This window comes from Canis lupus, chromosome 25 (assembly GCF_003254725.2).
Source record: "Canis lupus dingo isolate Sandy chromosome 25, ASM325472v2, whole genome shotgun sequence".
In the NCBI taxonomy this organism is placed as follows: Eukaryota; Metazoa; Chordata; class Mammalia; order Carnivora; family Canidae; genus Canis; species Canis lupus.
In genome coordinates, this window is record NC_064267.1 from 8,801,772 (window position 1) to 8,827,002 (window position 25,231).

Here is a 25,231-nt window from a genome sequence, read left to right on the forward strand (position 1 = left end):
GAAAGCACCGTGTTGAAGTCTCCCAGTATTAGTGTACTATTATCTAAGTATGTCTTTACTTTGGTTATTAATTGATTGATATGCTTGGCAGCTCCCTCATTAGGGGCATAAATATTCATGATTTGTAGGTCCTCTTATTAGATCCTTGAAGCATTACATAGTGTCCCTCTTCATCTCTTAGTACAGTCTTTGGGATAAATTTTAATTTAACTGATATGAGGATACCTACCCCTGCTTTCTTTGGAGGACCATTTGAATGGTAAATGGCTCTCCAACCTTTCATTGTCAGGCTGTAGGTGTCCTTAGGTCTAAAATGAGTCTCCTGTAGACAGCAAATAGATGGGTCTTGCTTTTTTATCCAGTCTGAAACCCTGCGTCTTTTGATGGGATCATTAAACCATTCACATTCAGAGTTACTATTGAAAGATATGCATTTAGTATCATCATAATACCTATTCAGCCCCTGTTTTTGTGGCTTATTTCTTTGGGCTTCCTCTTTCTTTTACAGAGTCCCCCTTATTATTTCTTGCAGAGCCGGTTTGGTGGTTACATATTCTTTCAGTTTCTGCCTATCCTGGAAGCTCTTTACCTCTCCTTCTATTCTGAAGGAGAGCCTTGCTGGATAGAGTATTCTTGGCTGCATGTTCTTCTCATTTAGGACCCTGAATATATCCTGCCAGCCCCTTCTTGCCTGCCAGGTCTCTGTGGAGAGGTCTGCTGTTAATCTAATATTTCTCCCCATATAAGTTTGGGATCTCTTGTCTCTTGCTGCTTTAAGGATTTTCTCTTTATCTTTGCAAGTTTCACTATTAAATGTCAAGGTGTTGAATGGTTTTTATTGATTTTGGGGGGAGGGGGTCTCTCTATCTCCTGGATCTGAATGCCTGTTTCCCTCCCCAAGTTAGGGAAATTCTCAGCTATGATTTGTTCAAATGTGCTTTCTGGTCCTCTGTCCCTTCCAGCATCCTCTGGAACCCCAATTAAACGTAGATTTTTCCTTCTTAGGCTGTCATTTATTTCCCTTAACCTTTCCTCATGGTCTTTTAATTGTTTTTCTCTTTTTTCCTCAGCTTCCTTCGTTGCCATCAACTTGTCTTCTATGTCACTCACTCTTTCTTCTACCTCATTAAACCCTTGTCATTAGGACCTCCAGTTTGGACTGCATCTCATTTAATTGATTTTTAATTTCAGCCTGATTAGATCTAAATTCTGCAGTTATGAAGTCTCTTGAATCCTTTATGCTTTTTTCCAGAGCCACCAGAAGCTTTATATTTGTGTTTCTGAATTGGTTTTCTCACATCAAATTGTAATCCAAATTCTGTAACTCTATGGCAGAGAGTACTGTTTCTGATTCTTTCTTTTGTGGGGAGTTCTTCTTTCTAGTCATTTTGTTCAGTGCAGAGTGGCTAAAAACGAGTTGTACTGGAAAAAGGAAGAAAAAACTAAGAAAAAAACAAAACAAAGAAACAAAAAAAACTAGGAAGGATATCCTCTTGTTCTATATACTGGAAATCCCTCGACTTCCCCTGGAGCTTTCCAGCGCTGCTTGGCCAAAACTTGCTTGCTCTTCCCCTGTCCTTCCAGCTGGTCTTCTGGGGGAGGGGCCTGCTGCACTGATTCTCAGGTGTGTGCACCTGGGGGTGCTGCCCCACCCCGTGCCAGGTGGTGGGCTCAGTGGGAGCTGTGAGGCCCCTGTCCCCTGGCAGCCCCGCCTCTCCCAGGCACAGGTGACACCAGGAGGAACAACACCACGGGCGGCCAGCTCTCCATCATCTTTAAAGCCAGCTCTCCATCTCTGGAGTCAGCTCTCGGAGTAACTACTAGTCTCCCAGTCTGCACTGGCTTGGATGCTCTCCGGGGCGGGGTGGGGGTGGGGGTACTGACCTGCACAGCTCGGGGGCATATGGCGGCAAGAGCGTCCTCACTGTCCTGTGCCCTCTCCGCCTCTGTCTGTCCCGGTGGAGCGCAAGATCCTGGGCTGTGTCCCCTGGCACCGTGGGATCCGGGGCCTGTGCTGCTGGCATTGTGCTCCTGGGGCCACGCAACCCCCTCCAAATGGAGCCGCTGCCTGAGCTGCTCCCGAGGCCCCACCGGGCATGCTTCAGCCCTTTACCGAGCTCGGCCTGTGGTGTGTTCCTCTGTCAGTGACCCCGGGAACCTGGGAGCTCCACTGCCCCTCCTGGAATCCTGCCCGAGCTCCTTGAGAGTGCCTTTCCGTCCAGGAAGACTCCAGTACGGATTTTTAAAGCTCCTGCTTCTCCGGGGCTGGGCTCTTCTGTCCGGGAGGTTCTTGCCACCCCTCTTAGACCAGCATCTCGCAGGGTGGGGGTGGGGGCCTCCCCAACTTGATTTTTTTTTTTTCCGTCTTCCTACCTTGTTATTAGAAGTGCAAACTCTTCTCTCTGTAGTATTCCAGCTGTTCTCTTTTTAAATTTCAGGTCAAATTCATAGGTTTTCAGGATGATTTGAAAGTTATCTAGGTAAGTTGCATGGGGCCAGAAGACTTGGGGACCCTACTCCTCTGCCATCTTGCCCCCCCCACCCGCCCCCCCCCTCCGCCCCGCTAAGAACATCCATTTCTAGTATGTTTAAAACTATAAATTTCCCTCGAATCCCTATATAGCTATTTGAATGATAATATTCATTTTTCACTGTAGATCTTTAATGATTTAATACCATTATCCATTTCTAGTATGTTTAAAAACTATAAATTTCCTTCCATTCCCTATATAGCTATGCTAAATACTTTTGTTATTTTTTTTCATTTTTATTCAAGATATTTTCCAATTTTCCTTATGATTTCTTTTTTGACCCAGGGTTATTTTAATGTGTTGTATAATTTCCAAATATTTGGAAATACTATTTTTTTCTGTTGATTTCTAATTTCATTGCATTGCTGGGAGGATATATTTTGTATGTTTTAATCCTTTAAAATTTATTGAGATTGTTTTATTATCTAACATATGACCTATCCTTTAGAACATTCCATGAACACCTGGAAAGAATGTGCATTCTGCTCTTGTCAGATAAAACATTCTGTGTCAGGTAAGTAGTTAGTATTTGTCCATTTCTCATTTCAATTCTGTCCATTTGTGTTTCATGTATCTGAAGGTCTGTTAGGTGTATATATATACATTTATAATTATTGTATCTTCTTAATGTACTCACATTTGGTTATAAAATGTCTAATAATAGTCCTCTTCTTAAAGTCTATTGTGTTTAACATAGCGTAACATATTGTGTTTCCCATCCTTATACATTCAACCTATTTGTGTCTATGAATCTAAAGTGTACTGGACTCTTATAGACAACATATAGTCAAATCTTGCTTTTCATACAACCTGACAATATCTGCCTTTGACTAAAGGAGTTTAGTCCATTGATATTTAATGTTATAATTGATATATCTATATTTTTATCAGTCATTTTGCCATTTATTTTCTATGTCTCATGTGTTTTGTCCCTCTGTTTCTCCTTTATTGACTTTTTTGTTAAACAAAATCTTTTAGTGTACATTTAAATCCCTGTATTGATATTTTAAGCTATATATTGAAAATCATTTTCTCAGAGATTGCTCCAAGGATACAATATGCATCTTTAACTTAAGTTAATATTGAATTGAATCAGGGATGCCTTGGGTGGCTCAGCAGTTGAGCGTCTGCCTTTGGCTCAGGGAGTGATCCTGGGATCTGGGCTCGAGTCCCACATTGGCCTCCTTGCAGGAAGCCTGCTTCTCCCTCTGCCTGTCTCTCTCTCTCTCTTTCTCTCTCTCCCCCCTCCATGTCTCTCATGAATAAATAAATAAAATCTTTAAAAAATTGAATTGAATCGATAAAATCAACTGCTATAATAGAGCTTCATTTCCTTCCCCTGCCTTTGCACTATTATCATCATATATATTGCATTTATCTGTTATAAACCCAACAATAGGGTTATAATTATTGCTTTAAACAATGTTATGTCTGTTAAAGAAATTAAGAGAGAAAATATGTATGTTTATGTGTGCTTATACACACACTTTTCTTCTTTTAATTATATATATGCACATATATATATGTGTACATATATATGTATATGTATCCAGAAACACAGTCTTTTATATTTTTCTCCATATTAACCCTATCCAGTATTCTTCCATTCATTCAGTATATTCGAATTACCATGTGCTGTTTCCTCTCAGCCCAAAGGATTTCCTTTAGTTTTCTTGTGTAGGGAAGTTTTACTAGCAAAGATTTATCTCACTTTTTGTTTACTTGCAGATATCTTTATTCCACTTTCATTTGTGAAAGATAGTTTTATTGGATATAGAATCATTAGTTGATTGGTTTCTTTTGGGACTTCTGCCTTTGGGCTTCTATTATTTTTAATGAGAAATTAGCCAGTAACTATATTTTTTCTTTCCCTTTGCATTAGGTTTTCTGTTGTTTTTAAGACTTTCACTTTTCACCATCTTTCAACAGTTTGACTATAACATGTCAGTGTATGATTCTTTTCATGATTATCCTACTTGAGCTTTGTTGAGCCTTCTAGAGCTATACATTAATGTTTTTCATCACATTTGGGAAACTTCAACCTTATTTCTTTGAAAAAAATTTTCAATCCAATTCTCTCTCTAGTCACTTTTTAGAACTCCCATCGGTTGGTATACTTTAAAGTATTTTAATGCTCTGTTCATTTTTCTTTAGTTATTTTTGTCTCCATTCTCTGGACTGGGTAATTTCTATTGATCTGCCTTCAAATTCATTGTTTCTTCTGCCATCTTAAATCTACTATTATGTCTGCCCAGATAATGTCTCAATTATTTGGTTTTACAACCATTCCCATGTTATTCCATAACCATTCATTAGCTTTTAATCATAGTTCCTATTTTTTATTAAGATTTACCATTTGTTGAGTCATTCTCCTCATATTGCCCTTTGATTCTATGACTTTAATTTTATTAGCTTCTTGAAGCCTTTGTCTATCAACTCCAATATCTGGTCCCACTCAGAGTCCGTTTCTATTTCTACATTTTTGCCTCAGTATATCTCTCTGCTTTGTCTCATGATAATTTGTTGGAAGTTGATTATTTTGAAAATGTATTCTAACAACAAATCTATTTTTACTACATTTTAAAAAGTAGGGATCCCTAGGTGGCGCAGCGGTTTGGCGCCTGCCTTTGGCTCAGGGCGTGATCCTGGAGACCCAGGATCGAGTCCCACATCAGGCTCCCAGTGCATGGAGCCTGCTTCTCCCTCTGCCTATGTCTCTGTCTCTGTCTCTCTCTCTCTCTCTCTCTCTCTGTGTGTGTGTGTGTGTGTGTGACTATCGTAAATAAATTTAAAAAATTTTTAAAAATTCCTTATAAAAAGTAACTTGCCTGGATTTACACTGTGGGATCATTCTCACTGCAATGTATGGCTACTGATATCTCCACTCAACTTTTAGTTCTTACTTTTATCTTGTAGCTTAGCTTACTAGAGGTCACCCCTGTGCTTAAATAGTTTGTGGCCAACTTATGATATAGGAAGAGGTTACGCTCAAGCCCATCAGGCTTCTACCTGGGCTGGAAAGTGCATTCAAAGCTTCGGTGGGTTCTCAAACATGGCTTGGATTTTACTTTTACTTTCTGCTAGACTCATCCAGTGGTCCATGTGCATGCACATGGTTTCCCACCAGGTCAGAGAATTGTGGAGAGCTTTATAGCCTTTCTATTTCTCTCTTATTTCCAGGGTACTATGTATTAAATTTCTGGTGTAGATACCCTTTACCATATCTGAGACTGCAACCTCAGGCCCATAAAGGTACAGGTTTTTCTTGTTTCCTACCAAGTTTGACTATTTTAGCTGACATATCTATAGGTTTTTATCTCTCCCTACCCACATCAAGTCCACCCCCTCTGACAGCAAAGCTGCCATTTTCCTCAGCCAGGCCAAATTGTTGTTCCTCTCTCCAAGCTGGGATGGATGGGGAGGTGGAGGCTGGGAGGGCTTCAGGCAGAAAGGCTTCCGAAAGCCTCCTACTCTGTTGGACTTACTGAAACTATAGCAGTTTTTCAGGAATAAATGCTTCTCCTGAAATAAGTATTTTGATAATTTTGCACAGAGGATTCATTAGCCATGGCATGCTGCCATATGAATGAATTGGTGGCACATAATTTTGGAAGAACAGAAAATCACATGCGCTAGATCCTTTGTTTTTAATAAAAGGACATACTACACATTCCTTAAATCCCCTTCTAAGCCTATGATTTCACAGTAACTTTCCCTGACTAAAAAGATAAGGAAAGTGTCCCAGGCAACTTTTTGTATCTGAGATTGTTTCCCAAGGCCCACTCTATCTCTAACTCTTCAGGAATCTTAGATTTTTATCTTTTTGCCTCAAATGTATTTCTCAATATGAACAAATACACTGTTTGGATCACTGTTCAGCATTATACATGGGAAATAATTTTGAAATCATAGCAAACTCCCTAAAAGAGGCTTAAGAATTAAAAGATATAGTGGTATCTGTTGGGGAGCATAAGTTTTAAGCATATTTTATGATTTTGGAAAGATTTAAAATTTATTATGCAAAATAGAGAAATCAAGAGTTTATGTCTGGGAAATGACACCTTTTTCCATTTTTAAATTATCTTCAAAGGATTTTTGCTTAGAGAGTATTTTCCTTTTTTCTTTTCTCTTTATCATTTTCTTTACTAGCATATTCTTCCCTTAGTGAAAAAGGCCACTATAAAAATCTAACACTGCCTTATTAACAATCATTCCCCTTATACACCAATAGTTTTAATTGCCCTTCCTTTTCTGGAAGTGAAATACTATAAGATAGAGCAAGAGAGAGAGCAAGAGAAAATAACTTGCTTCTCTAAGTCATCCCGTAACACAACACATAGGCTTAAAACGGGTAAGATCTCTCAAGATTCTAAAAGATGGACAAGTACTCCTGACTGGTACCAATGAAGGTTTCTCATAGACATCTTATTATGAAAGGTCTGTTTCCATCTTCCCTTGTGGTTGAGATGCAGAAATGGATCCTGCCTTTTTTGATAATGCACATACTTTCTTTGCATTGTTCAAGTTATTTCCTAGAGTGCTTTTATGTCATGTTCAATTTTCTATATTGCCATGATAGCATTTGCTACTGGTTACTAAATAAGACATTATTTATCCTTACAACATCAGAACATTCACTGACATGATTCTTAAAAACTACAAAAAATAGTTCAGAGGATTCCCTTCTCCAAAGTGCAGTATGGTAAAGTTATTAGTACCAACCATCTCTGGTACACATCATCTTAGACTACAACCACCCCCAGATTATATGCTCATTGAGATACTAAATTAAAGCTTAAAAGAGCTTAGCCACTCAGCTTAATAGCAACCAACGGGGAGAAAGCCCAATAAAAAGGCAATCAACGGACAGCGTAAAAACTGCAGACAGGGGCAGCCCCGGTGGCGCAGCGGTTTAGTGCCGCCTTCAGCCCAGGGTGTGATCCTGGAGACCCAGGATCAAGTCCCACGTTAGGCTCCCTGCATGGAGCCTGCTTCTCCCTCTGCCTGTGTCTCTGCCTCTCTCTCTCTGAGAATAAATAAATAAATCTTAAAAAAAAAAAAAACTGCGGACAGTATAGAATTACATACATGTGGTGGCATATATATAGCAAGAAATATTAGGTCATTCCTGTATATTTCCAGATAGCATTTAATAATTTTTAAATGCCATCAATTTTTTAACTCAAAAATAAAGGGGGAAAAAAGAACAGCTTTCCCTTGGCCCTGTATTCAAGGACACCAGTCAAACCCCATTTTGTTTTCTAGAGATTTCTGCCTTCCATCTTCCTGCTGTGCATGGTACAGCATCAATCCTCTGGACAAAGAGGTCTGTTAAGGATGCCCCCCTTGAACATTTCCACATTGTTTTTAAGATTGTTTCCAGAGAATATGTGAAGGAAATGAAATAGGACCTTAAAGTGAAAAGAAAATCCCCCTCTCCCTCTGAGGTAGGAATAAAAACATTGTTCTCACCTGATGGAAGAGAGGGCTGTGTGTCACAGGGATTCCCAACCCGCTAAAGCACATGCCTAGGACCATATCGTCGGGAGCATCATTGCTGTAGCAGCGACATTTACTGGCAAGAAGTCTCCTAATTGCTTCTCTGCTGAAGACCATTCTAATGGGAAGCCAGGCAGAGCAAAGGGTTAGAGTAAGTAGCATCTCAAGACCTTTAATCTACATAAAGAAATATAGTTCAGAGGATACATTCCTGGTAAAGATGTTAATAGTTATTCTGGGGAAGTGTTCTATGCTTTCTGTGAAAGGAAAATTTACTTTGAAGAAGTGTTTACTATCTAATAGGTAATTTTATTTTTTTGCATATTTCTTACAAATGAATACTATACAATGTTCTATACAATGTTCTTTTCCTAACATGTCAATGGAAAATTAGAATAGTTCTTTAGTTTTCACACTCTTAGTGAGATCAATAACAACATCCACCAACAATCCCAGCACGTAGATGGGCCCAGGTAAACCTCACTCATACAGGTGATGACTGACATTGAAATCAAATCTAACTGAAACCACTGTGCATTGTCCAAGTGATTCCAGTCTACAGAAGCTTACTTAGGTGATTTTCAGAAAGAAAAAGGAGACAGAGAGAAGGAGAGACTGGTCTACCTCAAACAGTACTATGATGATACTTGACCTGGTATGTTCGGTACTTTCTTGTGGAACTCATGCATGGTCCTGCCTTTCTGTACCCTCCTCAGATTTGCAAGAGGCTAGAAATTTTAAAACAGTATTTTTCAGACTCCCTTGCCAGCTAAGACCTGGTTTCAATCTGACAATGAGAGGCACTACACTGGGCGAAGCCATCTACTTCTGGCTCTGGTGGTCTCTGGCAGAGGCAGAAGATGGTGGGCAGCAGAGTGTTAATGGCAGAAACACAGTAGCAGTGGAGAGCCAGTCCTGTGACTGCCTCAAATGCAGTGTGGTGTCCTAACAGCATGAGCAGCCACAGCAATCCACATGAATGGGCTCCAGGATACAGCCTTTGCTTTGCTCTTCCATCCTTTGGGGCAGTAGTAGCTTTCTAGAATTACCAAGCTCTAGGTAGAGCCACCTGCACCGTTTTATTCCTTAGGCCCTTTCCAACACTTTTTGTACCAAGTACCTGCAATAAATCCTCTTTTTAAAAGGCATATTGGTCCTAAAATATAGGACCATTCTGGCCCTATGGCAGTAATGGATTTTCTCATATTATGAATAATCCAATAGCCGATAGGGCTAAAAGGACTAATATGGTTCACAAATTCATCCCCAATAAGCCATGACTTCCTTGAAGGCAAAACTGTCTACAGTTTATCCACATGTTCCCAGAGCCAAATGCAGGGCCTTGCATACAGCAAGCACTCACTAGAATTTGATGCATCAAATAAGTGAGAATTAAGCTGCCTTTATAAAGATCGTCTTCCTGTGGGGGGAAGGAGTTCTATATACAGTGTGAAGGAAAACGGGACAAAGACCTTGAGTACAATCCCTGATGCAAAATGTTGGTTCCACACTCAGCTGGGCTCAGGTCAGTGTAGTTTAACGTTAGTGGGCAAGTGCTGGCAGGATAACCACACACATGGCAGTTGCTCTGCCCTGGCTAAGATGCCAGAGGACAGGATGAAACAAGACCAGACAAGAGGAAAAAGAAGCTCTTTATTTAAGCTGATATAAGAGAATGGTTCTGTACCAAAAGAAGAAACAGTTCTTATGAACTGTCCCAAAAGGAAACCTGCACATTTGAAAACTCACCAGAAATCCTCTTTCTCTCAGAGTCTCAGTGCCTCCCAGCAACTGGATAGCACCTTTGTGCTGAGTCAAAATCTGGCTCATCTACCTGACCCCAGGAAAAGGATCTATGTAAGGGGACAGGAGACAGACACTGCCCTTCACATCCATCTGATACTACAGGGGAATTTCCTAAGTATATTGCAGTTGACCTTGAACAATGCAGTGTGAAGGGCCAGCCCCATGTGCAATTTAAAATCTGATGCTGAAAAAAAAAATCTGATGCTAACTTTTGACTCCCCTAAAAGTTACCTACCAATAGCCTACTCTTGGCCTTACTGATAACATACTCAGTTAACACACTGTATGTTACATGTATTATAAACTGTATTCCTACCAATAAAGTGAAGTATGGAAAAGAAAGTATTATTAAGAAAATCATAAGGAAGAGAAAATACATTTATAGTACTGTATTTATCGGAAAAAAAAAAAACCCGCATGTAAGCCAACCTACCCAATTCAAACCCAACTGTTCAAGGGCTGCTGTACTTGTATTTCAGAGCTGTAATCTTGTTTATCTTGAACTAAATTTAAATAAAAAGAGTTTACTTTTTTTTTTTCTTTTGTCACCATGTAATAGAATGAGAAAGAAAGGGAAAGCCCATTCTTTTATTTTGGCCCACTCTCTAAAAAGTTAGCCTTATAGGAAGATAAAATGGAAGCATAAAATCTTTATTAGTAATTTTTTTCTGTTTTTCCATACACAGAACAGTCTTACATCAGTTATGCACACAGAATAAATATACAAGAGCCTCTAATAACACCTGGTTATAACTATGCTGATGAGTTATTTCAAAATGAAGAGTTGTCCCACAAAATGGAAGACGGTTTTTTTACTAGACACATCATGGTATGTCTGTTCGTATGCCAACTTTTAAATATTAAAAAGATGTTGAGAGGCTCTAAGTGATTTCTTTTAATATACAACACACCAATTTTAAGCATAAGAAAGACTGAAACGGGAGACTGGAGCTTGCCTAAGGCCATGCATGCGGATCAAGAGCACATACAGAAGATAAACTGCATCAGAAACATGCCCACTAAAAGGAAAGAAAGAAAGAAAGAAAGAAAGGAAGAAAGGAAGAAAGGAAGAAAGGAAGAAAGGAAGAAAGAAAGAAAGAAAAGAAAGAAAAGAAAAAAGAAAAAGAAAAGAAAAAGAAAAAGAAAAGAAAAAGAAAGGAAAGGAAAGGAAAAGGAAAGGAAAAGGAAAGGAAAAGGAAAGAAAGAAAGAAAGAAAAGAAAGAAGAAAGAAAGAAAGAAAGAAAGAAAGAAAGAAAGAAAGAAAGAAGAAAGAAAGAAAGAAAAAAAGAAAGAAAGAAGAAAGAAAAGAAAGAAACAAAGAAACAAAGAAACAAAGAAAGATGCCCACTGCTTTTGGTCTTCCAGAAGATGAGCAAGCCAGGGCTCTCTCTAGAGAACACTGCCTTCAGCCTCTTCCAAAGAGGCTGCCAGAGAGAATAATAATGACATCCAGAGCCAGCTTCCTACTCAGACAGAGGTAAGTATTGCAAAAAGGAAAGCAGTTATTGAATAAACTATCTGCAGACACCCAAATATCCAAGGAGGAAGAAAAGAAGTGAACACCAGACAACTGGCTTCAAATAATGCAAAGGTCTCATTTTCCAAACAATACAGAGTACCTACATGTAAAGCACTATGGAGTCTATACTCCCAATTCAGCTCTGCTTAGTGGGGCTTAAGAGAGATGGTTCAAGGCAAGGCTTTACAAAAACTTAACTTGACTGTGAACCAGAGAGAACACAAACACATTTCATACTACAACCATTTATATGTGCTGTGTGTATAAAACTGAAACAAAATTTCACAATACATATCCTTGCTACATGTGATACACTATGATATATCTATTTTATTCTATTCCATTTTATATGTTATCATTTTTAAATGATGGTCATGATCCATTCATAGATTTTATAAGCCATTAATTGATCCTGGCTTGCTGTTTACAAAAAAAAAAAATCATAAGTCTACTGAGAAATCATTTAACATTGTGTCTGCAACTTTTTTCAAAGGTTGATATGAGATGATCTCATGATGAATGTTTCTGCATCTTTGTAAAAATGCTATTAAAAACAAAACATTATACTGGTCATTAGTTATATACAGATCAAGTCTGTGTTCATGCATTTGTTTATTCATTTATTCATTGTATCTTGTAAAAAATGAGTCTCTATGCTAGGAAGTGAGGATATAATGAGAAATGAGACACAGGTGCTGCCTTCAAATAATTCATAATTTAGGTGGAAAGTAGAAAGGTAAATAGGCAATTAAATGATAATGGTTTGCATAATATGCTACGAAAGTACATTTGAAAGGCATCAAACCCAGATTTGAGAAGCAAGACTAGGCCAACGGCTTCCAGGAATAAATGATAGCTATATTATGTCCAAAAAAAGAGAAGGATGAGCAGGGTGACAAGGACAGAAAGTTGGGGAGGGGACACAGTTCTATGTAGAGACCAGTAGATGCCAGTCTTGGAGGAAGAGAAAAGAAGAAATGCCTCTGAGGAGCTGAAGTAAGTTCAGGAACTCTTTAAGATGACAGTGCACACAAACGAGGCTAGAAAAGTAAAACAGCATCTGCCAAGGTCATGAGAGGCCTGGTAAGTCCAAATGAGGAATTTGGACTTTATCCTAAAGGTAACAGGAGGTTATAAAAGAATGCAAAAGACTTTCATTTCCCATGGTAATACCAAAAAAAAACAAAAAAAAAAATCAAATAAAATTAAAATCACATTAACCTATGGAATTATTGAAGAGATGGATGGTATGAAATCCGGAAGAACTAATTTCTAGAGAGAGGAATCCTTCTCAGGTGGGCAGCAAGCAGTGGCAACTTCAGGGACAAGGTGGGTCAAAGGGCAGGAGGAAGGAGACCAGCTAGAGACATCGGCCCCATGGCAGTGGCCTCAGCAGCATCTAAGCAGGCTGTGGACCTGGCAAACTGACAGTGATTAAAATGAGGCCTGTTCCCAGACCAGCATGACTCCTGTTGGAATCTGAATCCCACTGTGGCAGGAGCACATGTGGGAGAGGTGGTGTGACCCAGACTAGACCTGGAGAAGTGGGGACAGAAGTGGTATTTAGGAGACAAAAGTGACTAGATTGACTGCAAGGTCCTGGGGGATAAGGAGGAGAAACATAAAGCAGACTCACAGGTCTCTGGGGCAGGAACTTGTGACTGCATGTCTTCCCTGAGGTGAGACTACCAGAAAAACACTAAATCAGGGGTCAGAGTCAGAAGATGAGGTCAGGATGGAGTGCTGGGTCTCATGTTCTGTGACTCACCCCAGTGAACACGGCCTCTGGTAGGTGGAGGTAGGAGTCCAGAGGTCAGAAGAGAGTTGTAGTCTGGGGATAGAAGTTTGGGGGCTTTCAGCATAGTCGTAGGGGTGGATAAGATCACAAAGGAGAATACAGATCAAGAAAAGAAGAGACACTGGAGAAGATGCCTGGAAAACACAGTCATTTAAGGGATAGGAAAAGGAAACTGAGAAGGAATAATGGGAACGGCAGGAATACACAAGGATAGGACACTGTTCTGGAAAGCAAGAGAAAGGAGCATTTCAAGGAGTAAGCAGTCACCTTTGTCAAAGGCTGCTGAGAAAAACTGGAATTGAGCCACTGGATTTGGCTCCATGGACACCGCCAGAGACCCCAGCAGGATAGTTTAGGTGGAAGGCCAAGTGTGGGGGCCAGATGGAAGTGTGGGCTGGGGAAGCAGAAAAGATGAGTTCTTAAGATGATCTGAGGGGGAGAAGAGGGAGGGTGTGGTGGCAGGAAGGAGTTTTAAGATGGGAAAACTGGAGGCAGTAGAAAGTCCATGGTAGGCAAGGTAGAAAGAAGTTGAACGTATAAAAGGCTAAAGATGCTGTCTTTAGCCACCACAGGCCTAGGAAAGGGATCAGTGACTCTCATGCAGGGTATTTGCTGATCTGGCCTAGCCTGATCATAGGGAAGGAAGGAGCTCCCATGGCTTTTGTTTGCATCCCCTATTCCTGCACTCACTAGGCTTGTGGAGTGAATGAGCAACCAACTGGAGTGATGAGACAATACTGGCTAGGCGAGGTCAAGTGCCACTTCAGGCATCACAGGCCAGTCTCAGAAATAACACTGAAATCCAACAGGCAAGGAAGACAACAAAATAGTTTTCTTGACACAAGTCACTTCTGTGTTAAAAGTATACAAACACCCATGTGCTACAAAATATATAAACCCATATTCAAATAAGATCCCTTTCAAAGGTAAGGAGTTCTTACTCAACAGATACCATGCCCTGATCCAAAAACAACACCAGAGCCTTACCCACTGAAAACAAAATGCATTACCATAAGGCGGCACATAGCTTGCAAGCCTTTTTTTTTTTCTTTTTTTTTAAATGAAGAGATCAGTACTCCATAGCCTTTCCCTTTGGTGTCTTATCAAAGGCCTACATGGACACCCATCCCTGTTGCTAATGAGGTCAGGTAGAGGCATGGCACTGCTCAAAAAGATTAGTATTCCTGCCCAGGCTTAGTTATCACTAGGAAAGAGCCACATCCAAGCTATATTAACCCCTGAATTAGCTAGACCAAACCAGAACATCTGGAACATGATTCTTGAGGTCCTGCAGCAGGAACCATTATGCTCTAGGGGATTACCAAGTAAGAATACCAAGTCCCGACCCTTCAGAGGTTTATACACCAGTGCTAAGAATGTTGCTTTGGCACAGAGTGGGCATGCAACAAATACCTGTTGATGAACTTTAAATCACTATAATTGATACCAAGTCTAAACTTCTATACGACTCTTCCTAAATGTGATTTATTAGCACTAGATGATTTGAAAGTCTAATGGCTTATTTTCTGGCAATAAAATCTATATCCAAATTTCTTTTCCATTTAAACAATCAAAAATAATTGGCTACCTAGAAGCAATCATTCCTATAGGAACATTTCTACCAAGTACCTTGACACCCATTTATATTTCTTCATGGTGTGAAATAGTCTTTACCATGGATTTTTTTTTTTTGTATTTAGTAAATTTAATGTTTGTTCACTTTCCTGTTAAAGAAACAACTGCCATTTACAGAGCACTTAGGTATCAAGACAGATCCCACCACCACAGACCCAGCCCTACATCATGGAAACAGAAATTAATGTTGAAAGTATCTGCAGAAAACTATGGTCATAGTTACCCTCCTCCTCCCGTGATGTAGCTGTAGCCGCCAGTGCCCAGGCCGTAGCCGTACCGCTCTCCCAGAAACACCGGTTCACTGGAGTCGTAACAGCTAAGCAAGTGCTGGAGTCTGGAGATGCTAAATTCCAAAGGGAACATAAGCAATAAGGACTTAATTCAAAATCTCTTTTCATGGTAAATAGTCTGTGATTCTTACATCCCACTGGTTATTCCATATGTATAATTGTCTGTATACAGATATACTGATAGTATAATACTTTACTGAAATCACTTAGAAATGAAATTTAAGTGATTTACAGAAGAAATGCATTTTTTAAAAAAAGGAAAGAAAAATTGATGGAAGCTGTATATTCCCAGAAACAGGAGAAAAACTAAAAAACGTGGGGCTTACTCCTCAATTTTATTTTTTTAAGGTTTTATTCATTCATTCATTCATTCGAGACAGAGAGAGAGAGAGGCAGAGACACAGGCAGAGGGAGAAGCAGGCTCCATGCAGGGAGCCCAATGTGGGACTCAAATCCGGGACTCCAGGATCACATCCTGGGCTGAAGGCAGATGCTCAACTGCTCATCCACCCAGGTGCCCCCAGGCTGAGTTTTAAAAAGCTCCTGCCAGAACACAGCTGCCTAGGTTGGGTGAACAGGGTGGCAGATTAATGAAGTAAAGGTGGCCAGTGTACCAGTCCTGTTTCCCAGTGAGTGTGAACTAACTGCCACATCTTTTCAGGTGTACTTGGTGTAGGAGTGCTAACAACACTGACTCCATCTTTGGCCCTCCATCTCGCCCTCACCTGTAGTGCACAAGTGGCGCCACTTTAGATACCTACCCTGAGACAGCACCGCCATGCCCTGAGGGATGAAGGGCTGGAGAGTGGCACAGAATGGCTACATATTACTGTCCTGACCTATCAACTGACCATCAATCACTAAGTTACCCTAAATAAAACTGTGTAAGCAGAATGGAGTGGCTTGCTTCCTTTTTCGGTATTAAAGTGCCCTCTCAGTCTTGGAAGATACTTTATTGACCCTCCTGCACCTACTAATGCTTGAAGTAGTGGGCAGGATACCAACAATGAAACAAGCCATAGGTGAAACAGCCAAGCCGGGGGAAGCCCATGGTCCATGCACGGGAAATCCCAGGCTGGCTAGCCACGACCCTGTGGGGAGACTTGGCCATGTATTTTGAGCACTTCAGGCCAGTGTGTGAATATGGAGATGCCCTAAAAATGCCTGAGATCGTGGAGAAGCAAATGGGCCAAGAAGCGGTGGCAGCTTGAGTGTTATGACTGTGGGATGCTGGAGGAGGTGGTATTATTGTAAATGGACTCCTAAGATGTCAAAAATGGCCTAGGCCACTGCTCAACCTGCCTTGTGACCAAGACTGTATACTGCAGGCATGGGTGAGACCTGCAGGCACTTAAAACCTGGCTTAACAAGGACACTCCCTCCCCTCCATTGCACTGGACCCCTGTGGAAGAACCGAGGATGGAACATACCATTTACACCCAGTATTTTGGTGGCCCAAATGAAGAATTACTTTTCTCTTACATCAATGTTCGTATCTCACAGTCAGCCCCAAGGGCAGGGTATCAGACTTTAGTATCTGTTCTTGTCCGTGTGGCTAAACAGCCCACTGCTATGATAGCCACTATAGTAGCCAACTTACACAAAACTGAAAGGTAAATAGATTGAAAAATAGGGAAAAATAAAGGATCCCCTCAATGATGAAGTGGTGGAAAAGAAGCCTATCAAGATCTTGTAAACAATGGTAGCAAGATCTAATATTGTCTGGGACCCCAAGAGAAAATATAGACAACTCAGTTGGGTCTTGCTAAGCCTCTAGAAGGCATTGCCTAAGGGAAAGCAGTTTACTTCCTTGAAGGCTCTAAAAAGCCAGGTGTGTTGTCAAGGGCCCCTCTGCTAATGGCAGAATTTCAGGGGTGGATACCACCTACCCCTAGAGACAGGAGTTAGGCCAGTGTTGCCCTCTCATGCATGCAGGAGGGGCCAACCAGAGGGCCCTATATGGAATTAATCATTTATTGATCTTGCACTAACCAACAGACTGTACTAGCTCTAACAGTCACTGGCTGAATGCACACTTGTCTACAGAAACACCTTAAATTTTTTGGGAGAAATAAAGGCAAAAATGGTAGTAAAAGGCCTTAGAAATATTAATGCCAAATGTGAGTTGAATGTAAGTTCACATCCAGAGGGTTTGGCTGAAGCTGTGGCAACAACAAAATGAGAAATCAATTATAGTTATTTATAGAAGTTCAATAAGAATATGGTTCTTGTAACAGGACATCACTGAAACGGTGGTTATATTATCAAGGCTGTGACTGGAAGGTCCTATTTAAGAGACCTGCATAGATTCTGATATGGCCAGACAGCTTTAAGGAACTAAGATTGGTTTTAGGGAGCCAAGGAAGCCCCTTGGAAAAAAATCAGCCTGGTCCCTTGCTTACAGGCTTCCTCAGAGCCTTACCAGGAGATTAAGGAAGATCATTTCCTGTCAGTCTCAGGAACCACAGGTATTTGGGGGAACTCGAAGAAGAGAGGAAGTAACCCAAACTAAACAGATTGCAGGTGAGTCTGATGGGAGGTATTTGGCTTGGCTTGCAGTCTCCAAAGGCTGTTAAAGGCTCAATCTGAAATTCCTTATGAGAAGTCCCAGTAAAGCAGATTTAAAAAGAACCTAATGACCAGCTGCTATTCTTACTGCATTTATGTAAATAATTGGGCTTAAAAATAATAATTAAGGCAAGCTTGTTAAAATTGGACTTGTTTTACAAATAGCTTAATCTTGTTTTTGGCGGCAAGGGGTGCTGAAGGGGAGGCGGGCAGGGAGAAGCAAAGGGGAAATGGAGAGAGAATCTCAAGCAGACTCCACATTTTGAATCAAAATCAAGAGTTACATGCTTAACCAACCATCTGAGCCACCCAGGTGCCCCACAAACAAGTTAATCTGAATTTGGCTACCTTTGTAGAAATGAAGGTTATTTTAGGGGCACCTGGGTGGCTCAATAGGTTAAAGTGGCTGCTGTTGGCTCAAGTCATAATCCTGGAGTCCAGCCCTGCATCAGGGTCCCTGCTGGATGGGCAGCCTGCTTCTCCCTCTCCAGTGCTTGTGTTCTCCTGCTCTCTCCCTCTCTCTCAAATAAATAAAAATCTTTAAAAAAATGAGTATGATTTTAGAGAGAAAAAAATTCTTTCAGTAATTTGTCTTAATGGGTGTTAGATTCTAGTTCTGATTATCTTTGAATGCTGATTGTTTACCTCTAAAACTAGGCTGGACCCTGCATTCTTTTGGTTTCCTTGCATATATGGCTTATTTTCTACCTGACAGATTGCACACTATAGGCCTGACTTTGAAAGCCCACCAGCAGGACGACCTCCTGAAATGAGAACCGCTCTTCAAATGAACTTACCTAATTGCCCTTGTTATAAAATAGAAAAAGATGCTAAGACTATATGCAAATATATCCAAAATAATGGCTCCATAAACGATGGGGGCTCAACTTAGTACTAACAGAATCTCTGCAGTTTGATGCAAGGCAGTTTCATTCCTCAAATCTTGATCTGCACCCCTTTTCAGCAGGAAGTAGTTAGACTGGTCATCACCCCTACCCCCTCAAGAATGAGAAATCCTGAAAAATCAAGGAGTAGTACTGGTTAAGCTCCTATATTGTTGCTGGCACCAGGATACAAGTCACCTCCTGCTGTCTGGTACTAAGGTCACTGTGAAAGAATGGTGTGCAAAGATTAGGCCATAAAGATGTCAAGGGTGGAGAGAGTAGGAGTGCTGACAACACTGACTCCATTTTGAGGACTTCACCTTGTTCCCCCCTCTAGTGCACAGATGGTACCACTTAAGATAATTACTCATGACCTCCCCACCATGTCCCTCACTCCATAAGAGCAGGGGAAAGGTCCAGACAGAGGCTGAGAATAGGGGTAGAGAATAAGAGCATGTTTCAGCCTGGATCATCTGTCCATCAGCCTCTCAGTAAGTTACCCTAGGAATAAAACTGTGACTGGTTTGAAGAAGCTTGCTTCATTTTTGGTTTTATAGTACCTTCTCAGTCTGGAGAATACATTACTGACCCTCTGCCACTTTCTAACACTTAGTATCTTTTAATTTTTAATGGATTCCAAAAGGAATTTTTTCAAGATTTTAGAGAGAGTGCACAAGTGAGCACATGGGGAGTCGGGAGGGGGACAGAGGGAGAGGGAAAGAGAAACTTTTAGTAGACTCTGGGCTGAGTGCAGAGCATGACTCAGGGCTCGATCCCATGACTCTGAGATCATGACTTGAGCTGAAACCAAGAGTCAGGCACTTAACAGACTGTGCCACCCAGTTTACCCCCACAAATGGAATATTTGAGGTACAAATGAGATCCACGTCAGGCACATGGCTGGCAGGTGGGGAATGGGAATTTAGGCAGTGAGGATTTCCAGGAAACCTTCCAATTATTGCATACAGCCATGCACAGTTTTCTCCTGAGTAAGGGCACATGAGTTGTCTTTTTATGTCTATTTATACCTCTGGAACCCATACTTCTTTGTTATATGTCAACGAGATAGCTTACAAAGGGCAATGAGAATATCCAGGAGCTAGTAAAAAACACCTACAACTACAGCTGCCATAAGGATGAAGGAAGAAAAAGACTTCACAGGAAAATAAAACATAGAAATATTTTTCAAGGGTGAGACAAAGGTTGATGTTGAAAATGCTAGTTTTTCCATGTTTGAAGAACTTGTATCACTTACAAATGCATTATAAAGTCCTTCCACTGTGTGTTCTAAACTAGAGCTTGCCAGGTCTCCACAAAAATCCTCAATTCTCTAATGATATTAATCAGTGTTCCCTGAAAAGAGTTGTTTCTTGGTCAATTTTGGATTCTTTTTAATTGGTTAAATAAATTTCAATCTTTCTCAAGCCTGATGAGCACCATGCATGTGCAAGAGGTGGAGATAGCAAGCACCTCTCTAAATCGTTAATCATAAATTCTTCTGTTCTAGAATTTCACTTTCCTCTTTTGGGGGATAGGTAGAGTCTTAAGGAGTCAAAGTGGAGATGTATGAAGTAGAGAAGAAAGAGGACACCATTCCAATCCACATTCATGCAACTTACACAAATACCCCAGCTAATAAGCCTAAAAATTAAAATGAAGAAAATAAATTTAATGCATGAAAATATCACTTAAAAATGTGGTGCTGAGAGTTTATAAGTTTGTTAATCATGTTTATATCTGCCTAGAGGTCAAGGCCTCTGACAATGTAGATAATTTCTGAGTGACCAGAAAAACGTTATCTTTGAAACTGTCATATTTTAGGCACACAAGGTAAACATTCTAGGCACCTAGTTTGGAATCTATCTTCAGAAAGTCAGCTAATAACTTGGCAGGGGGAGGTAAGAAAGTGTACAGATACCCAGTAAGACAGCATTCGGCTATGGAAAATATATTCTTAAAGATTTCTAAGGAAACTGTGACTTTTGGCTAGTAAAAGTCTGTAGGTAAAAATACAACACCACCACCACCAAAAGACAAACAAAAAACCTCAAAGACCTCTGGGGCAAATTTAAAATTTACATCACGTTCTTGACCTGAGAAGAAATGAAAAGTATTTCTCTTCCTCCTGCATACTATAAAAATGTCGATTCAGCCCCCAACTTGTAATTCCTGAGGTTAAAATAACTGGTACTTAATATCTCATCTGGGTTTCTTTTCCTTATAACGTCAATCACTTCCCTACTCACAATATCATTTTAAAGCTGGAGAATCATAAACTGGGTCTGACAACCATCATATGGTTCATTTTGGTAAAAACTAGAAATGTGAATAAAGCAGTCCAATTCTGTCCAAGCAGACTGGCTGTTCACCCAGGAAAGGAACTCTATTTAACAATATGTTACCATTTCAGACAATTTTGAGGCACAGAAATGAAGAAAAACAATATGGCAACACTAAAGATTATGTGCTATCAAAATTATATTAACACAGCTTAGTGTTGCATATAGATTTTTAACTGCATAATACTGATCTGTGTGTGTGTGTGTGTGTGTGTGTGTGTGTGGTGGACACATAACGTTATCTAAGTTTCAGGTGTACAACTTAGTGAGGTGACAAGTTTACACATGATGTTACGCTCACCACAAGTATAGCTACCATCAGTCTCATGACATTGCTATTACAATATCATTGCTATTGATATGTTCTCCTTTTTATTCCCAAGACTTACTCATTCCATAACTGGAAGTCTGTGTCCCCCCGCCCCCCGTCACTTCCCTTCTCTCTGGCAATCATCAGTTTTCCGTATTTATATTCTGATTCTGCTGTTTATTCTTTTTTAATATTCTGTTCATTAGTGGAATCATAAGTCAAACTGAGAAAGAGTTATTTCACTTAACACCCTCCAGGTCCATCCATGTTGTCACAAATGGCAAGATCTTTCTTTCATAGCTAAAGTAATATTTCACTGTATGTATGTGTGTGGGATAGATAGATAGGTAGGTAGGTAGGTAGGTAGGTAGATAGGTAGGTAGGTAGATAGGTAGGTAGGTAGATAGATAGATAGATAGATAGATAGATAGATAGATAGATAGATACCACCTCTTTATCTATCGATGGACACTTGGGTTGCTTCCATGTCTTGGCTATTGCAGATAATGTTGCAATAAACATAGAGGTGTATATATCTTTTCAAATTAGTGTTTTCCTTTTCCTCGAGTAATTACCCAATAATGGAATTATCAGATCCTATGTTATTCCTACTTTTAACTTTTTGAGGAACCTCCATACTATTTTCCACAGGGGCTATACCAGTTTGCATTAGCACTAGCAGTGCAGGAGGGTTCCTTTTTAGCCATATCCTTGCCAACACTTCTTTTTTCTTGCATTTGACTTTAGCCATTCTGACAGGTGTGTAGTGATATCTCATTGTAGTTTTGGTTTTGACTTCCCTCAAAATTATTGATATTGAGCATCTTTCCATGTCCTTGTTGGCCATCTGTAGGTCTTCTCTGGAGAAATGTCTATTCAGATGTTTTGCCCATTTTTAATGGGATTATTTTTGGTACTGTAGGAGTTCTTTATATATCTTGGATATTAACTTTATATATCTTGTTGGATATGTCATTTGCAAATATCTTCTCCCATTCAGTAGGTTGTCTTTTTGCTTTGTTGATGGTTTCCTTCATTGTGCAAAACTTTCCATTTCAACGTAGTCCCAATAGTTTATTTTTACTTTTGTTTTCCTTGTCTTAGGAGACATACCTAGAAAAAAATGTTACTATGGTTGATGTCAGAGAAATTATTGCCTGTGCCTCTATAGATTTTTATGGTTTCAGGTTTCACATTTAGGTCTTTAATTCATTTTGAGTTCATTTTTGTGTAGGGTATTAGGAAACAGTCCATTTTCCTGGTTTTAAATGTAGCTGTTCAGTTTTCCCAGGATCATTTATTAAAAAGACTATCTTTTCCCCATTGTATATTCTTTCCTCCTTTGTCATAGATTGACCATATTAATGGGGGTTTATTTCTGGGATCTCTAACCTTTTCCACTGATCTATGTGTCAGTCTTTGCATCAGTACCATACAGTTTTGACTACTACAGCTTTGTAGTATATCTTGAAATCTGAAATTCTGGTACCTCCAGCTGTTCTTTTTTTTTTTTTAAGATTTTATTTTTTTATTTATTTAATAGAAAGTGAGAGAGAGAGAGAGAGAATATGAGTGGGTAAAGGGGCAGGGGAGAGAGAGAAGCCAACTCCCTGCTGAGCAGGGAGCCTGATGTGAGGCTCGATCCCAGGACCCTGGGATCATGACCTGAACTGAACACAGATGCTTAACTGACTGAGCCACCCAAGTGCCCCTAGCTTTTTTTTCTTTTCTTTTTTTTTTATCAGCATTGCTTTGGCTACTGTGGTTCTATATAAATTATAGGATTATTCTAATTTTAAGAAAAATGCTGCTGATATTTTGATAGGGATTGCATTGAATCTGTAGATTGCTTTGGGTAACAGGACACTTTGACAATATTCTGATCCATGAGGATGGAATAACTTTCCATTTGTTTGTGTTATCTTCAAATTCTTTCATCAGTGTTTTCTTGTTTTCAGAGTACAGGTCTTTGACCTCTTTGGTTAAGTTAATTCCTAGGTATTTTATTCTTTTTGGTGAAATTTTAAGTTCTGTATTCTTAATTTCTCTTTCTGTGATGTTGTTGTTAGTGTATAGAAACACTACCAATTCCTGGGTATCAATTTTGAATCTTGCAACTTTAGTGAATTCATTTATTTTAGTAGGGTTTTTTTTTGGCGGAATATTTAGGTTTGTCTATGTATAATATCATGTCATGTACAAATAGTGACAGTTGAACTTCTTTACCAATATGGATGCCTCTTATTTCTTGTCTGACTGCTGTGACTAGTACTATGATGAATAAAAGTAGCAAAGAGTGGACCATTCTTGTGTTGTTTCTGATCTTAGGGGAAAAGCTCTGTTTTTCATCATTTGAGGATTATCTGTGTGTTTTTCATTTATGGCCTTTATTATGTTTGGGTTTAGAAGAAACATACTTCTTTTGTTGAGAGTTTTTTCATGAATGGAATCTTGTCAAATACTTTTTATGCAGCTATTGAGATGATTATATTATTTATCTTTTGCCTTGTTAGAATAATGATTTTTTAAAAATCCAGATGAAATTCTACTCTAATCTACTATGGATTTTGTTTTTTAACATTTTATTAGGAAATAACATCAAGATTACAGAAAAATTCCAGGGATGCCTGGGTAGCTCAGCAGTTGAGCATCTGCCTTTGGCTCAGGGCATTTTCCTGGAGTCCAGGGATGGAGTCCCACATCGGGCTCCCTGCATGGAGCCTGCTTCTTCCTCTGCCTATGTCTCTGCCTCTCTCTGTGTGTCTCTCAAGAATAAATAAATAAAATCTTAAAAAAAAAAAAAAAAGATGATAGGGCAGCCCAGGTGGCTCAGTGGTTTAGCACTGCCTTCGGTCCAGGGCCTGATCCTGGAGATCCGGGATCAAGTCCCACGTCAGGCTCCCTGCATGGAGCCTGCTTCTCCCTCTGCCTGTGTCTCTGCCTCTCTCTCTTTCTCTGTGACTCTCATGAATAAATAAATAAAAATCTTTTAAAAAAAAAGATACTGTTAAAAAAAAAAAAAGATGATAGAAAAATTCCAAGAGTAGTACAATGGAAAGAACTCTCATATATCCTTTACCCAGATTCACCAGTTGTTAACTTTACCCTATTTGCCTTATCATTCTCTCAATCTTTCTCTCTATATAGATATTCATATATCTGTGTATATATATACATATGTATGTATACATGCACCAATGTGTGTACACATGTGCATATACATGTATATATACATATATTTTCTCTTTTCTAAAATATTGGGAGTAAGCATCATACATTATATCCCTTTCCCCTAAAACATCAATGTATATCTCCTAAGAACAGGAAAAGTTAAGAACTTCAAGAACTTTAACATTAATAGGGTAATTTTATTAAAAAGCTAAGCCTATACCTATTATATGTTCTAGCCATTCCACTCATAGGTATTTATCCAAGATAAATGAACATGTATCTATACAAAGATACATACACAAAGGTTCACAGCAGCCTTAATTAGAATTCCAAAATTGAAAACAAATGCTTATATCTAATCTACCACCTATATTCCAATTTTATCAGTTGACCCCGTGTCTATCATAGCACATTTTCCCTCCAGTACAGGATGCAGCCCAGGATCCCTTATTGCATTTATTTTTCATATCACCTTATCCTCCCATAATCTACAATAGTTATTCAGCTTCTCTTTGTCTTTTGGGACACTGGTATTTTAAATAAGAAAAGAACCTCCCTGGTTTTTTAATGGAATGATCATAATCTTGGGTTTATCTGATGTTTCCTCATGATAAAGTCGAGCATATACATTCCCAGTCACAGTATTATTTATGTGATGTTGTGTCTGATACATGATGTCCTTCTGTTCTTCACTGGTGGTACTCATTCTGACCAGCCAGTCAATGTTGTTGTCTGGTTTCTCTACTGGACAGTTACTATTTTTCCATTGCTATTTTTTAATTCCAGTGCAATCAATGTAGTGTCATGTTAGTTTCAGGTAACCTAGAAGAAATAAATTCCTAGAAACATACAACCTCCCAGAACTGAATCAGGAAGAAACA

General features: G+C 39.6%; 1 protein-coding gene and 1 long non-coding RNA gene across 6 annotated transcripts in view; one reads left to right on the forward strand and one right to left on the reverse strand.

Moving 5' to 3' along the window:
- The window catches only part of LOC112669448 (uncharacterized), a 362,442-nt gene extending 351,543 nt beyond the window's left edge, over nucleotides 1–10,899 (forward strand). For 2 of the 5 annotated variants that reach the window (XR_003142264.2, XR_003142263.3), the window contains exons 7-9: nucleotides 2,439–2,480; nucleotides 2,980–3,045; nucleotides 10,523–10,897. This is a non-coding gene — a long non-coding RNA (uncharacterized LOC112669448). Of the gene's footprint in view, nucleotides 1–2,438; nucleotides 2,481–2,979; nucleotides 3,046–10,522 lie in introns of all 5 variants that reach the window. The other 3 variants (XR_007406015.1, XR_007406014.1, XR_004817150.2) reach the window with 2 other exon arrangements.
- The window catches only part of B3GLCT (beta 3-glucosyltransferase), a 124,667-nt gene that overhangs the window by 11,408 nt on the left and 88,028 nt on the right, over nucleotides 1–25,231 (reverse strand). Inside the window, exons 13-14 of the mRNA XM_035718567.2 lie at nucleotides 15,012–15,131; nucleotides 8,004–8,148 (exon numbers count right to left, since the gene is read on the reverse strand). Of these exons, the coding sequence (XP_035574460.1) occupies nucleotides 8,004–8,148; nucleotides 15,012–15,131 (265 nt within the window). The remainder of the gene's footprint in view (nucleotides 1–8,003; nucleotides 8,149–15,011; nucleotides 15,132–25,231) is intronic.